Source organism: Quercus lobata, chromosome 1 (assembly GCF_001633185.2).
Source record: "Quercus lobata isolate SW786 chromosome 1, ValleyOak3.0 Primary Assembly, whole genome shotgun sequence".
In the NCBI taxonomy this organism is placed as follows: domain Eukaryota; kingdom Viridiplantae; phylum Streptophyta; class Magnoliopsida; order Fagales; family Fagaceae; genus Quercus; species Quercus lobata.
This window is the reverse complement of record NC_044904.1, coordinates 20,566,477-20,581,864: the sequence shown is the minus strand read 5'-3', so window position 1 is coordinate 20,581,864 and position 15,388 is coordinate 20,566,477. Positions and strand designations below refer to the sequence as shown.

Below are 15,388 nucleotides of genomic sequence, written 5' to 3'. Positions count from 1 at the left end.
GGCCCACTTGCTCGTGGGGAGTCCAAAGGCCCAAGCCGAAAAAGGTAATGGCCCGGAGATGCAACCGAGGACGGCTTCGTCCTCGGCAGACCCAAAGCTCCATTGAGGGTAGGGGTAAAAAAGAGATAAAGGAATAAATGTGGAAGGAGATCTAAAATATCTTGGGAGAGTTATCCTTACTACCCTTTCCAGATAAGACTCTGCACCTAACAGAGCTGTATTCTCCAGCTTTATCAACCATCCCCAACAATTCCGGGATTAGACTGATGGGACAAATATCAGTCTTGTAAAGGTTGACCCTACACGTGGACGAAGGACAGCGGACGTAAGCTAGTATAAAAGGAAAAGTAAGTGAACTTAGAAAGGGGCTCTGATCCGATCTCCAAAAAGAAACTCCATGGGTGAAAACACCTTAACAACACATGCGCCATCATAAAAAAAACCACCGTTGGGTAACCGGGGTAAGACCCTAATGGTCCTCGGATCAAGTCCGAGGAGCCCAACCCCATAAGATGCGATGCTATATGGCTTAAATATTCAAACCCGACTCCTTTTTCTACAGGAATTCCTCTAAAATCAAGACCGAAACATCGCCCCATGACCAACGGCAAGCTTTTCAAGCCCACTCTCTACAAATCATATTGTGAGGGATCTTTCACGTATGAGCCCAACATCATTATTGGGCCCCAAAAGAATCGTGTCCCTACAGTTACACTATAAGATTATTAAAATTAAAATTCATGTATTGTTCCATTTTTTAGCTTTGAGTTTAGAGATTAAAAAGTATGTAAAACTTTATTTTTCCCTTTTTTTACATTAAAAAAGGCATATGTAGTTGACTCGACTCATCCAAGGCCAAGTAAGAGTTATAGAAAAACTAACAATCAATTTTAATCTGATAAGTTTCTAATCTGTAACTTAGCGTGCGTTTGTGTAGAGATGTTTTTGTGTTTTGCCTTTTTTTTTGCTGGTCCCACTGCACTGTTCATGGACCAGCCAACACCTGAAAGAACGCATGAATAGCATTTTGTCTTTTAAAAAATATTTTGCTATAATATTTTCAGTAATAAGTTTTCAGTTTTTAGCAAAATAAGCGATATTCAAACAAACCCTTAATTAATTGAATCAAACCCAAATCAATCGGACCCAACTCATTTGTTAGGTCTAGTATGTTTATATGTTTTAACAATTGATTAGCTGAAGCAAGTGAGTAATAATGGGGATTAAGGTAGGAATTATGATTCAAATGGGGTTGCTAAAATATCAAGTAGAATAAAAGAAAATAGAGGATGAAGGTGGAGACATGCACCACGTTTTTAATTAGTTAAGTTGCTCTTAATAGAATTCTTATTGGGATCAACACAGAAGATAGAAAGGCTTGTGGTTCATGATTTATGGGTGGTTCCTCGAAAATATGTAGGGGTAAGGGTTTATAACTTAAATACTTGACCTCAGTCAAACTTCTCTTGGGGAATGAATCGGCTTAGCTGTGGGTGATCAAAATCAGTTGACGGCTAATTCAGTTGTTTGGTAATGTTGTGCAAAAGCTGAGGTGTGTTTGAAGATGGAGATAAGATGTGAGACATATGTGCCATTTATAATTTGATAAACACAAAAACAGCTAGAGAAAGAGAGAGAAAAAACCGGTTCATTAGCTCTAAGCTCTATTTAATTAGTATATATCCATATACCAAAAGAAAGTTACCAACTTACTATATACTATGTTTCTCAAAAAAAAAAACTTACTATATACTATTAATTAAATAATGACATCTTTTTATAAATTTATAAACAAAATTTAAGTACCTCAAAAAAGATATCTAAGGTTCAAATCTTCATTCCTCTAACTATTATGTAAAAAATCAAAATACAATTAATTCTCAAACTCATCATGTAGTGAACTTCAAATTCTTTTTTTCCACATGAACCAGCATAACACCTATATTTATCTTTATTAATTTTATACATACAAATATATATATAGACACACAACACTGTATGTTTATCTTTCTCAAAAAAAAAAAAAAAAAAAAAAAAAAAAAAAAAAAAACTGTATGTTTATAAAAAATAATAATAATAAATAACAAGGTGTGAATTCAAAAAAAAAAAAAAAAAAAAAACTATATATGTAATAGGTTTAAATGGGAATATTTTGGGATACTGGAATAATGTACATACCTTATGGAAACCGAAGCCTAAGAGCTTTGCCATAGAAAAGTTGGCAAAGAAGACTACATGTATTAATTGTAGGAATAAAAGTCATTCATGTGCAATGGGAAATCTGTTACACTTTCGGAAATTTAATGAATACCGACTTATTTGCACATATTTTCTGAGATATTCTCGCTATATCACAGTCCAAAAACAAGTCCTCCTCGCTTCCCAAATCTTCTTATTCTTCTTCCATCTTATTAAACCTTTTCCTCTTAAGTCTTATAACCTTTGTTTTCAATCTCTGTATCTCTCTCTCTTTGCTTCTTAGCTGTTTATTCCTTTTTCTCGTGCCTTCTCTTGTCTCCTTCCAATGGATATTGATGAGCAAGAAAACCAGCTTGAAGAGATGGAGAATGTGAAAGGGTCATCTTCGTTAGAGACTTTGGCTTATGGTGAAAACAAAAGGCCAAAAGCCACAAAAGAGAGCGAAAGCAATCAGAATATACATCAGGATATACGTATCTGTGACTTCTGTGGCAAAACGTTTAACGGTGGAAAAGCTTTGGGAGGTCACAGAAGATCTCATCTTCAAGCTATGAAGCTTGATCTTTCCAAGAACAGCATCAAGAAACATGTCTTTGAGGGTCATACTGATTCGGGTTTGGCGGCGAAGACTGTCAATTATGATCTGATGGCTGATAAGCTTACGTGCTGTATATGTAACAAAGATTTCCCATCAACGAAATCGCTTTCTGGGCACATGAGGTCTCATCCTGATAGAGATTGGAGGGGCATTCAACCTCCTCCAATAGCTGATCAAAACAGTCCTAGTTCGAGTTCGGGCAGGTCATATTCTGAGGACCATGAAGTGGATGATGACGATGATCATCATCATAATAGCTCAGCTGAGACATATGTGAGATCTGGTGTTGATCTTCTGAGCTATGTATCTAACTGGTCTAAGTCTGACAAGAGAGGAAGGAAGTGTATTGGTAGCACGGAGGCTGCACAGAATCTCATGTGTTTATCTCGTGATAAGAGTTTCTTTAGTCTCAATCCGTACCAAGCTGCAAGAAGTAATAGTTGTGGAAAAGAAGAACTAGAAAAGCACATAGTGGAGCTGACTGAGAGCAAGAAAACTAAAGGTGGCAGTCCAGGTAAACCCTTTAAAGATAGTTATGAAGTTAGTGGAAAAAACATGAAGAAGAAGAAGGTGAAGAATTGGAAAAAGATGTTGAGAGATTTAGAACAAGAAGATCTTGGCTTGATTGATGATGATAAAGGCAGCTATAAGTGCAGCGATTGTGGTAAACTTTTCCCAACTTTCCAAGCATTGGGTGGTCACAGATCAAGTCACAACAAAGAGAAGAAGAAACAAGCAACAAATGCATTATTTGTAGATGATGAGATTGAAGAAGAAAGCATTATTAAGACATTCCCTACGAATGGGGGTCTTGATGATGGGCATAGAAGATGTGATTCGACAGGACTAGTTGAAGCTCCTCTATCCAGTGAAGTAGTATCACCAGGAGGTACTGATGAAGCTAAAGTAGCATCCTCTGGAGAAGTCAATCAGAGTGGTCAAAGAATATTGGATTTTGATCTCAATCAACCTTGTAATCTCGTGGAGGATGAAGGTATTGAGTCTACCTTCAATCTGTTGTAAACTTGTGATATCATGATATTGGTCATGCGTCTTCTTTCCTTGCTAGTTAGTGATGTTATTGAGTCTACCTTCAATCTGTTGTAAACTTGTGATATCATGATATTGGTCATGCGTCTTCTACCTTTACTGCTTGGATTTTAGATTCAAGATTTTGTTTTTCAAACTTTGGCTTCTTATATCTAGTTATACATGTCTCTTTTGTTCTTGAATTTAGTTGTTTCTGTATCATAAACAAGTTTTTTTTTTTGTTGTTGATTGCTTGGAGGAACCGAGCCTAATGAACTACTTGATTAGCCAACAATTTTTAACTTAAAAAATCATGATTATTCTATGTTCATTGTTAACAATGAATTTATACAAGATTGACTTCCAATTCGATAAAAGATAAATACTATCTTCCTATAATCAATCAACAAAACTTATCACAATTAATCATGATTTGAACTAATCCTAATCCAAACTAATTAATTTGAATGAATACAATTTATTTTTATTTATCCAATACTAATTAAAATAAATTAGGCACATAAAATGCTAGGCTATTTCTATTTTTTATTTATTTATTGATAAGTTACACATGTGATTTCTTTGACTCAACCCTCCACTTAATACTTATAAAGAGAGAAAGTGTCATTTTTTTTCTTATTGACTAGAAGGAAGTGTCAATTGAGTTATGGTTCATTGGCATTTCGAATTTGGAGCTTGTCCCTTGCATAATCATGTGGTCAGGTTTTGCTACAAAGAAAATATCCAAAAGACATCCGATTCTTTCTTAATAATGCAGATGTTAATTAGCCAGAAGAACATGTTCATATTTTTGTTATTACCTGCTCAAATTATTTTGGGATAGCTCTGATATCCCTTTGCTTTATCTGACTTTGTTTTATGATGTTCGAGTATCAGTACTGAAGATGATTAGATTCAAAGTAGACTATTTCCTTTTCTTTACTATTTGGTGGTAATATCAAATGCTCATCTACTTGTGAAAATCTTGTATAAGCTCTCACTTAACACTAGATATTACAGCTGGTAGAGTTTTCTGGATTGCACAACAGGTTTTGGCAAGTGCGTGTACACTTCTCAAATTTTAAAAAAAGTTTGGAGGTATTTATTGTATATGAAAGAGATTTTAAATCTTATAATTAGCCAATTAGGGCATGTTTAGCGGGTAAGATTAGATTTTGTAAGTTTAAACCTCTGACCTTTTGAATTACTGATAAATCATCAGCCAGAAAGAGCTAATTAATTTTAGATATTTTGAAAGTTTAATCTGGATAAAAAATAAAAAACTTATTTGACCATTATGATAGGTGAGACTTGATAAGAAATGTGAACTCTTGATTTTTTATAAGTGCAAAAAAATCAATTCCTATTTTTTAGGTGATTTTTTTTTTTCTTTTTTTAGATGGTTAGAAATATTTAACTTGCTCTCTTAGAGAGGTACCAACTCGCCAAAATGGTGCGGTAGTTTTTAGGTGAGAAATTAGAATCACATATTGTGGTAATCGAGACTAATCTTTTCACACGTTTATGGGTTTTATGTTAAAAAAATAATATATAAAAGTTTTGGGTCTTAAAACTCCAACAATGCATAAAATTAAACAATTTCTGTCAATCTCTCAATAGTAGGATTGAGTTTCTTTCATTATAGTACGAAATCAAAAATATGATTTTCAATCGTATAATTTGATTGCACCAACGAAACATTAAAACTTTGATAAAAACAACAACAATTTTCATTATTCTTTTGAAAAAACTGTTTTTACAAAGAATTTGAAACTCACAAATAACTGTTAAACTAGACCATGATAAATTACTTAGCAAAATAGAAGGAAAAAAGAAGTATAGAAGCTACACAAGTAGAAAAAATTATCGTTGAATATTTACGTACACATGCTTCTAAGAAAAATAGACAGTGACTAAATTTAAGATATTGTAAAATTTTTATGAAGGCATGGTGAAATTTGTAGAGAGAATATCACAGGTGAAGAAAGTTAATTACTCCTATCGTTGAAGTCTTCAAATTGATGAAATATTGAATGGCAAAGCATGAACAAGTAGAAGTTGAATGTTATATTATTGTTATTTTTAATGTGTGATAGTTGTATTGTGCCTTTACATTTTCTATATATTTTTTCATTGCAATTTTATAGAGAATATTTTTTCCAGTAGAGAAGCCTGTAAATTAGCATTTAAAATCTAGAAGTAAAAAGAAGAAATAAAAACTGAATAAGAATAAGAAGTTTAGAAAAGTTAGATTAGACTAGAGTAGAATTTCTATCTTATAACTTAAAATTTTAAGTAAAAGTTTGTCAATAAAAGGGGTTTAATGAGACTTAAACGTGAGGTATTGGGATACTACAAGTCAATTGTGTGTTTGTGTTTACATCAAATTAAATGACTTTTTTATCCTTTTTTTTTTATCAAATTCTAATTTGTCTTTTAACCTTTGTTAAAGTTTCTCAAAAAAAGAAATTTGTTAACCATTTGTGAAAATAATTTTTTGTCATTAATTTGTGTTTAAAAAAAAAAATCAATTTGAAGTTAACAATAAGGGTATTTTGAAAATAATGAAAAATTGACATCAAGAGTAATATTTTCTTCTTTCTCAAAAAAAAGAGTCATATATTTCTTAATATATAGAGGCACTCCAAGATTTTCAAACTTCAACTAGGTAAAAATTCTAGTAAAAATTAATTAGGGAAATTTTTTTTAGAAGAAAAATGTCTTTGAAAAAAAAAATTAGGCGAATTTAAATTTCTTTGAAAAAACCAATGTATCGAGACACAATTATCATAATTTTTTCACAACTTATTGAAGTGGTTAATTGTGAATGGTGGACAACCATTTTAACATTAATCCATAACCTTTTTTTTTTTCTACTAATTACAGTCAATCGCTTCAGCAAGTTATGGAATAAGTTTTTGAGACAATAATATTGTTTTTGTTGTATTAGTCGATACAATAATGTGGGTATATCCAATTAAGAAGATACAATAATGTGAGTATATCCAATTAGGAAGCTTAGGTACAACACTTAAAGAATTACAACTATATTTTGACCAATTCAACCTATTATATCCATAATTTTAGTAACTCCCAAAAATTTAAAATCCTCACCAGCCTAGCATAAATAATTTTACAGTTGCATCCATTGAAAAGAACTTTGTGGGGTCAATGATGAGAAATTTGTTGAAAAATTAGGATAATTTTACAATTTAAAAATGTATGAATAGATTACCATAATATATATATATATATATATATATATATATATATATTTTTTTTAGGTGGTTCTCCTAGGACCTAACAAAGCAATAAATCCATTGATCATAATTCCTGTGTCCCCCTCTTTCTTCTGAAATCAATTGTGCCTTCTAGGCCTTTTTATTTACCAATAAATAAATAAAAATTTTCTTGTCTTCTCCATAAAGAACCAAATCGGCAAAATCCCTATCCCAAAACACCAAGTTTATTAAATCTCAATGCTAGACGTGACCTGTTGCAAAATTGTGAGGGGAAGTTGTGGTTTGTTTTGTTGAGAAGATAAAAATTTGGACAATAGATACTGTTAAATAGCATTTAAAAGGAGAATAAAGGATGACTATAACTTGTCCTCTCTATAATAAAAGTATATGCATCTCCTTTAGTGCTCTTGTCTTGTATGCCCCCCATGTACTTGATTGAGTCTCTTTTAAAAAAAATTATTCACTTATAAATTTTTTTTTTTTTTTTAAAGTACATGTATTTAATTGTAATTATTCTTAATTGAACTCGTGCATATGACATGGTTATAAGCTAGCAATCTTGTCAATTCTACTTAGGTTGCCATTCCAGTTTGTCTATAGTTTCTTCAGTGTTCTACCATATCATTTATCAATTCAAAATAATACACATTTAAATATCATCATTATATAACATGTCAACTATGATAAAGTAAATTGAAAAAACACACATACACATTCTTAATGAAAAAAAAAAAAATGTCATAGGTGAGTTAGGTAATGAAAAAAGAAAAAGAGTTTTAGCAAAAAAAATAAAAATAAAAAAGAGTTTGCACGCACCTCTTGGGTAGAACATGTGCATTATATTATTACTAAAACCTTGTCTTCCAAGTTCAGCACCAAAGTACAACCAACCAACAACCATAATGTGCAAAGGAACAACAATACCATAAAAACTTTCCACCAACAGCATAAAGTTTGAGAATAAACTCCCTATCAATTATAACAAATAGTTTCAAAGATGACTAAAGTTCCAGGAAGATTTCAATAATCTTCAAAAAGTTTATAGTAGTCAAGAAGAGTTCTCTCATGCGCAATATCAAAGTCACATCCATTCTTAATATATGCAATAGTCACAGCACCAATTTGCTAGTAGCCATTGCTATATTCTTCACCAAGAAGTGCCCCTATGGCATCTGTAAGAGTGGACTGATCCTTACCATGCTCATTAATATGCCCAAACCAACCCAGGTCAAGTAAAGCATCAGGCCTGGTAAAGTCTCCCTGAGTTGAAATTTCTTTCTTAATGACATAATGGGTTCGATCCTGATTGACTGTTTCAGGCATACTACTGCACCCTGCATAAAACATGTGACAGAAACTTTTTCAGCACAGCTATATTGTTCAATCTTAGAAAGTTAATATGATGTAAAAAATTCTCACCCAGCACAGTTTCGACTGATTGGTATTCGTCCATGGAGCTTCCACTTAGAGGAGTATATTCACTGAATACTGATGCAGCAGAATGACCTAGAGGTGAATTTGGCTCACCATGTGCCTCCCATTTTGTCTTACAGGGATTCATGGGCAAACTTTCCACCACATCCGCTGGCATGACAGAAGTGTCTGATGTTTGCTGGGGTGAGTTCTTTGAGCCTTTTAAAGTCTGCGACTCATAGAGTATGGCTTCCAACAAACCACTGCTCCTTGGTGAAAGACAATCTGAATGAGTCTGCTCTGTTGGAGGAGACTGGATCAAACTATCAACAGACTCAAGTGAAGGCAGTGGGGAAGCAGGGGTGCCCCAGCTGCCAGGTTGAGTTTCTGAATATTGGAGTGAAGGGAGCTCCAACTTCATAGCCTCAGATATGGGCTTGGAAGAAGAAGAATTGCCATTTAAAAGGGCATGGCTGCCAGGAAGAACACCTGATGGTAACTGGTCATTGGTGTTATGATCAGGAAAAGTTATATAAGGCAAGTTAAAGGGTTCAGCAACATTCTCATAAGTATTATCCATGTAGTGATTGAATACTGGAAGAGCACCACTGACACTAACATCCAGACCAGGGAACATGGTCTCTGACTCTCGGAGGCGTTTGAAGGGATAAATTGTTGGGATCTTGAAGTTATATGGACAGGATGAACCAATACCTTGTTTGAGCAAGCTGCTTGCAGGAATATCAAGAAGTTTTGGCGAATAAGAGAGATACTCATGATCAAGATCCAAATCTTTGAATTTCACATCTGGAATCTCCAAATCATCTCCCTGCAAGTGATCATGATGGTGTGCGTCCCCCATTGGCAAAGTACTCTTTTGGTTGTCTCGACTCCCATTCAATACTTGTAAACACACTTCAGGTGGATAAATTGGTGCACCAGCTCGTTGCAGTCTCTTAATCCTTGTATTCCAGTAATTCTTTATCTCGTTATCAGTACGTCCAGGCAACTGTTAAAGGGAGAGAAGGAGAAATGTGAAAAGGGAGGTCAGTCTATCTCCGACCATATGCAAATACATCACCAAAATGAATAAACAACCAAGTCAGGAGGCCTTAAAAACCAAATGACTACAAATTAGAAGAAATCTAGTGTTGCAAGTACTAGTAAAAGATGAAACATAGTCAACACTCTGCTCTCTGCACAACTATCTTTGGCTGCAAGGATTAAAAATGTGGAATTTTCAGTACGACAACCACAATTATTTTGACCAAGACAATTAAATGAATAAGACTAAGTGGAATTTATTTTGAATAATGGATACTTAATTCTCTATTTACATAGAAAGAAAATCAAGGCTTCAAAAATATTGGAACCAATGCAAATAGATGAATTATGTCATGTATGATTAATAAAACCAGAATGTTTGCTATATTACTCAATTAAACATCCTGAAGGGACAAGCTAGGCAGTTTGAGAAGGTTTACAAGAGATGGGGATCCAACTTCTAAAGCCCATATTTCATTTGTGAGCCCGCCTGAGATTTATCTATCTAGTTTGCTTGTTTGAAGCTTTTATTTTAATAAGATCTTATGCTTGTTTCTTAGTTGCAGCTTATTTAATGTATTCTTCTTAAAGTGTTTTCTTCTATTTGAAGTCAGTTAGCATTTTAGAACCTTTCTCAGGTAGTTTTTTCCGGTAACTTCAGTACAAAAGCATATGCAGCCATCTTAAGAAATATTGAAAATTTCTGTTTTTTTTTTTTTTTTTTTTTTTTTAACAGCCATTTGCATTTGTGTATGAAGCATTCAAACCCTAGGAGTGAATCCTAGAATCCCTAGTGTGAACCTAGGGCCTGTTTGAGGATTTAAATACAATATTTTTTTTTTGGAAACCATAAAATGGTGGTTCCCACAATTGAATCATTGTTTGGCTAATGTTTTCTAAATACAGTATTCAGAAAATTATTTCCCTATTCAAAACAAGATTTTGAAAGCAATTGAGAGAATGTGTTCAAGATACTGAAAATGTTTTTAATGGCATAGTTGTAAATAAATTGAAAACAGTAGACTCCACAGATTTTCCTAAACTCTTTTATCTCTTAAATTACGGGGCTTATTTTTATCACAAAAAAATTCTCACGTTTTAAATTTCAAGCTTGAAGCTTATCATTATCCAAAAATAAAAAGAAAAAAGAAAGAAAGAAAGAAATGTACATTAGTTCTATTCCCACACTTCAATTTAAAGCTTATCATTATCCAAAATAATGATGATAATAATAATAATAATAATAAGAATAAGAATTTACACATGTAAAATAATTTTTTTTTTAATCTCAAAGTTGAAATGGTCTCCCCAAACCATGGTTTTAAAATCTAGATTGGCCGGTCCAACCGGTTCGATCGGAAACCAAGCACCAGTCCGAATTGATAAAAACCCTCAAAACTGGTAAAAGCCTACCAAAAACCAGGTTGAACCGGGAACCAAAGGCAAAAACGGTTTTTGCCCTAGTCCGGTTTTTAAAACCATGCCCCAAACATCTTTTTTTAAATTTTGTTTTAAATATTTTGAAAATTGTTCTTAAAAGTGGAAGCCAAACGCATAATGTAAAACTTATTATTTGAAAACTAGTTATACATTCAATTTTTTGAAAATTATTTTCATACTGTTTTGAAAACAAAAACAAAAATCTTCCTACCAAACAAGAATTGCTACCTCTTGTTTTCCCTTTTCTTTATCTATTTTTCTGACACAAACTGTTCACTATATCCACAAATCCAACAATTTTAGCACTCACCAGAATTTTAATCCTAAATTCCTGAAACCTAAGTTAAGATCCTAATCACTAACCCTAATTATGGACATAAATCCTTATTAATCCCGCTGGTACTGTGCCACATCCTCCTCACAGAAGGAGGTTGTAAGCTCTTCCTTATTTTTTAAGCACAAAAGCAATCGTAGTCTGACAGTTTCCAGAATACGTTTTTGAACCAGCTTCCTTCAATACAGATAGAGTCATAGTGTGAAGTGACCCAGGAAAACTGGTAGATAAATTTCTTCAAAACATAATAAGAACACAAGTTAAAAGCATCACAGGAAGATTTTCATATGGTATATCCAAAAACTTTGTAAAAAGAGAAGAAATCCAGAAATATAATTAATTTGCATGCACCTGTATATCATATGGTTTATAAACATACTGGAATAAGGTTAAAAGCAAGCCAATTATTCATACATCTTACAAGAATTATTACAGCCATTCTCACCCAATAAAACTCTTGTAGTATTTAAAGCATTACTTCCAAATTTCAGACTAAAATATAATAAACTTCAGGCCCTTCAATTATTAAAGAAGGGGAAGAATCTCAAAATGAGGACAGATGCTCAAAAATCCAGTATATTTGTTTGTGCTGGTGACATGTGTATGACATGCTTTGAGCATCTACCCCCATAAGAAATTTTGTTCTTATGTCTGCCAAACAAGAGACTATTAAGTGGTAAAGCCAGCCCAATTCTGAAGGGCAGCTCAAGAACCTAAAGAAGCTCTGAGATGGAAATTTAAAAGCTGCTCTAAATGAAGTGTGAATTAGTCTGATGTTGACGAAAGCTTGCCATAAAATCAGCATAATTTAAAATTAAGCACTTCAAAAGAGACAATATAGAAAAACAATGTACAAATATTAGAGTTACATATAGAATTGTGCTCTTTTGTGATTCAGACTAGCAATATTGTTTAGTAGCAAAGTAACAAAACTCTAGCCATGGAACACCACATTAGTATTAAACACATATCATACAGACGCAAAGCAAAAAAGTGAGAGAAGCAGTCAAAAACACAATTTTAAAGGCATGAGAATAATTTAAATCAGAGTTTCTATCCATCATTCAAATAAAAAATTTAAAAAAAAAAAAAAAAAAAAAATCAGAGAAAACAAGTGTTAGTGCCTCTCCGCCAGAATCACATTATTGAATCCATTATAATTGTGTCAAGAGCACCCAAAAGGTGGAATCAAAAAAAAAAAAAAAAAGAGCACCCAAAAGGAAAACTGGATTTATGAGACTATAGACAATTATACGGCACTATGTTCACATCACACATCATGTTCAGCATAGCACTTTCTGGACATGACAAGGTATATGTTTACTGCCTCAGACACACCTAAAAATCAAAGTCCCCATGACATATGCATGTCTAACTTTACAAGAGTCCATGAACAAATTTTTTTAAAAAAAATTCTGGTTTTTAAGTATATATGCATTTAAATATGTGGGTGTCTAGGTGTGGGTATGCATGTCTACATGTGTCCATGAACTGAAGATTGTGCTGTGTGCACATATATAATCTAATTCCTGCCAATGAAACATAGCATGATGTGGTACACTATAACTGAACATAGCTTTCACATTTAAATGTAACTAGAAAAAATAGATCTATAACACTGTATATTCATTAGAAATTAAAATGAAGACGGAAAATGGCCACAAACCTCTGCAGCCATTCGAGCCCATTTGTTTCCCATCATAGCATGGAGTTCAATGATACGGCGCTCTTCCTCTGGATTGAACCCACCCTTCTTTAAATCTGGTCTTAAATGATTTGCCCATCTTAGACGGCAGCTTTTTCCACACCGGGAAAGTCCTGAGTGCTTCTGGACAGCATTCCAGTTCCCCTCTCCATGCTTTTTAACATATTCCACCAAAATTGCATCTTCTGCTGATGTCCATGGGCCTTTCTTCAAACCACCCCCTACTCCCAAGCTTCCTCCAGCGCAAGCTTCTTGAATTGATGCCAAATCTCGGCGACCCTTGGATATTTTTCTTTTCTCACTGTCATTTGTTGCGCCCATCATCTCCTTGAATATGCCTAAATGAGAAGGAAATTTAACATTCCAGCAAATAAAGATTGAGCAAGTGAGCTGGTATATCAGAATATGTAAAAGTAAACACACAAAAATTTAATTGAAGGGAAATGGTTTTAGGTGTTAGATAGACAAGAAACTGCTCTGAAATTAGGACTTAAAAACAACAACAATTTCAACAGACACTTACCCTTGGAATTCATTTGGCACATAATTTTTGCACTTTAGACCTGATCTGACTGAAGAGAAAGGAAATTAACTAAGAAACTAAAGCTAGCCCTTCAAAAGGCCTTAATAAATTACTCGCTTAAAAGGAAAATTATTCGATACTTCAGGAGTAATGCTCCTTCCTCTTACATGAATGATGAGATTCATTAGGAATTTAATTAGTGGGACCCACTATTATGTAAAATACCTCGAAATTAGAATGCCCAATAATTACTCTTAATGAAAACCAAAAAAGGATTAAAAGACAAAAAAAGTGACACCAACACTTTCAAGCCACAAATTTCCCAAACTAAAAAGCATGAAGGAGGAAGAACTACATATTTTAAATATAAGAACCTTTTCAGGGAAAGGGGGAAGAAATACATATTTTAAATATAAGAACCTTTTCAGGGAAAGGGGGAAGAACTTTAATTCTAAAATATGAATCCTTTGTTGAAAGATTGTTGTGTTTGACATGTCCCAAAATGGGGAAAAAGTTTAAGACCCAAAAACTCTTATTAAATTATCTTTTTTACTTTTGTCACAACATCTTTTAAACAAACAGGACAGAATTTAGAAGACTTGAACTTTGAGCAAAATGAATACAAGATTGGTTAATCTGTAAACTTCAGAGGAGTCACTCAAAGTATTTAGTTAACAAAGTCTAGTATTATAACTAGCTGGATACAGGAGGAAAAACAGAAATAAAGAAAATCTGTGAAATTTTATGTGGGTCTAAGTTGATTAGTAGCTTCAGTTCTCAATGAAGGAAATTTGACACCAATGTATACTGTATACAACAACAGAAAAGGAAGGAAAATGGCATTATACCTGAAAAAACTGAAGATTGCTTGCAGAGCTCCAAGTAGTGGTATCAACCAAACCAGAACAATAAGATGGAGTGAAGAACAAGAGTTTTTTTTTTTTTAATAGAAATAAAATTTTGAAAAAAAGGATAACAAGATTATCTAGGAAATTCTAAGAGTACTTGAAATACTAGAATTCAATGAACATAGAAATGGTACTACTACCAACAAACAAACAAAAAGACAAAATTGATATAAAAAAATTTTAAAAAAAAAAAAAAAGGGTCCCAAATCAAGGTAACAAAAACCCTTCAAAAAACAATAAAAGATGGCTGAACAAAGAAGAGACTTCCCTGACTTTCTCTAACCATAGTCAGCGAAAAAGGGAGGACATGATCGAACCATAGAGGGAGAAAGAGAGAGAGTGAGAGAGCTGAGGATGCTGAAGGTGATGACTGACACACACAGAGAGTTTGTGTTTGTAGTACGAATTAGAATTGGAATAGGAGTGTTTTTTTTTTGTTTTTGAAAACAATGGTAAGAGAAATGAAATATAAGGAAACCAAAAAAAAAAAAAAAAAAAACAAAGAAACCCAAGTTAAATAAAATATGTCATGTCATGAGGAGAGAAAAAGTAGGAGAGAGTAGAGGAGAAATCACCAGCTGAGCTTGAGCAAATGATTTTCTTCTCTCTCTGTAAAATTTTCAAAAGTTTTTTTTTTTGTTGTTAATTCCTCCTCTTCCTCCTTTTCCTTCTCCCACTGGGTTCGGCACCTCTCTCTCTCTCTCTCTCTCTCTCTGATATTGGTAAAGCCAGACTGTGAAGAAAAATGAATAGTGGAAATTGACCCATAAGTCCTTGGCCCCCACTGACACTACTGACACGCTTGGAATTGATTGTTAATTGTTAATGCTCCAACTCAAATCAAAATCAAAGCTTTGAAATGGAAAGCTAATCATTAGTCATTACTATGATTTGGGTGTCCCATCAATTTCGAAAATGATATGCTGCACAAAATCATAGGTTTGATAGTGATA

The 15,388-nt window shown here is 33.4% G+C and overlaps 2 protein-coding genes across 5 annotated transcripts; one reads left to right on the top strand and one right to left on the bottom strand.

The window, feature by feature from the left end:
- Window positions 1-2,423: 2,423 nt before the first annotated feature.
- On the top strand, window positions 2,424-3,982 carry LOC115986784 (zinc finger protein ZAT9-like). Its single transcript, XM_031110129.1, has one exon. The coding sequence runs from the start codon at window positions 2,525-2,527 to the stop codon at window positions 3,818-3,820; it is 1,296 nt and encodes a 431-aa protein (XP_030965989.1). The 5' UTR covers window positions 2,424-2,524; the 3' UTR covers window positions 3,821-3,982.
- Window positions 3,983-7,873: 3,891 nt separating this feature from the next.
- On the bottom strand, window positions 7,874-15,124 carry LOC115982750 (transcription factor GAMYB-like). Of its 4 annotated transcripts, none has more exons than XM_031105461.1 (5): window positions 15,011-15,124; window positions 13,528-13,576; window positions 12,966-13,342; window positions 8,488-9,490; window positions 7,874-8,402 (listed from the first exon to the last, which is right to left on the bottom strand). In XM_031105461.1, the coding sequence occupies exons 2-5, from the start codon at window positions 13,547-13,549 to the stop codon at window positions 8,194-8,196; spliced, it is 1,611 nt and encodes a 536-aa protein (XP_030961321.1). In that variant the 5' UTR covers window positions 13,550-13,576; window positions 15,011-15,124; the 3' UTR covers window positions 7,874-8,193. The 4 variants fall into 4 exon arrangements, with proteins under 4 accessions (XP_030961321.1, XP_030961314.1, XP_030961337.1 ...); XM_031105454.1 differs by lacking the exon at window positions 15,011-15,124 and adding an exon at window positions 14,376-14,926; XM_031105477.1 differs by lacking the exon at window positions 13,528-13,576 and having other exon boundaries at window positions 15,011-15,123.
- Window positions 15,125-15,388: the final 264 nt, after the last annotated feature.

Excerpts from the sequence above, each read along its gene's own strand:
- LOC115986784 (XM_031110129.1), top strand. The coding sequence starts at position 2,525 with ATGGATATTGATGAGCAAGAAAACCAGCTTGAAGAGATGGAGAATGTG.
- LOC115982750 (XM_031105461.1), bottom strand. The coding sequence starts at position 13,549 with ATGTGCCAAATGAATTCCAAGG. Across the intron at positions 13,343-13,527 it reads GTGCCAAATGAATTCCAAGG|GCATATTCAAGGAGATGATG; the intron begins GTAAGTGTCTGT and ends CTTCTCATTTAG. Across the intron at positions 8,403-8,487 it reads ATCAGTCGAAACTGTGCTGG|GGTGCAGTAGTATGCCTGAA; the intron begins GTGAGAATTTTT and ends TGTTTTATGCAG.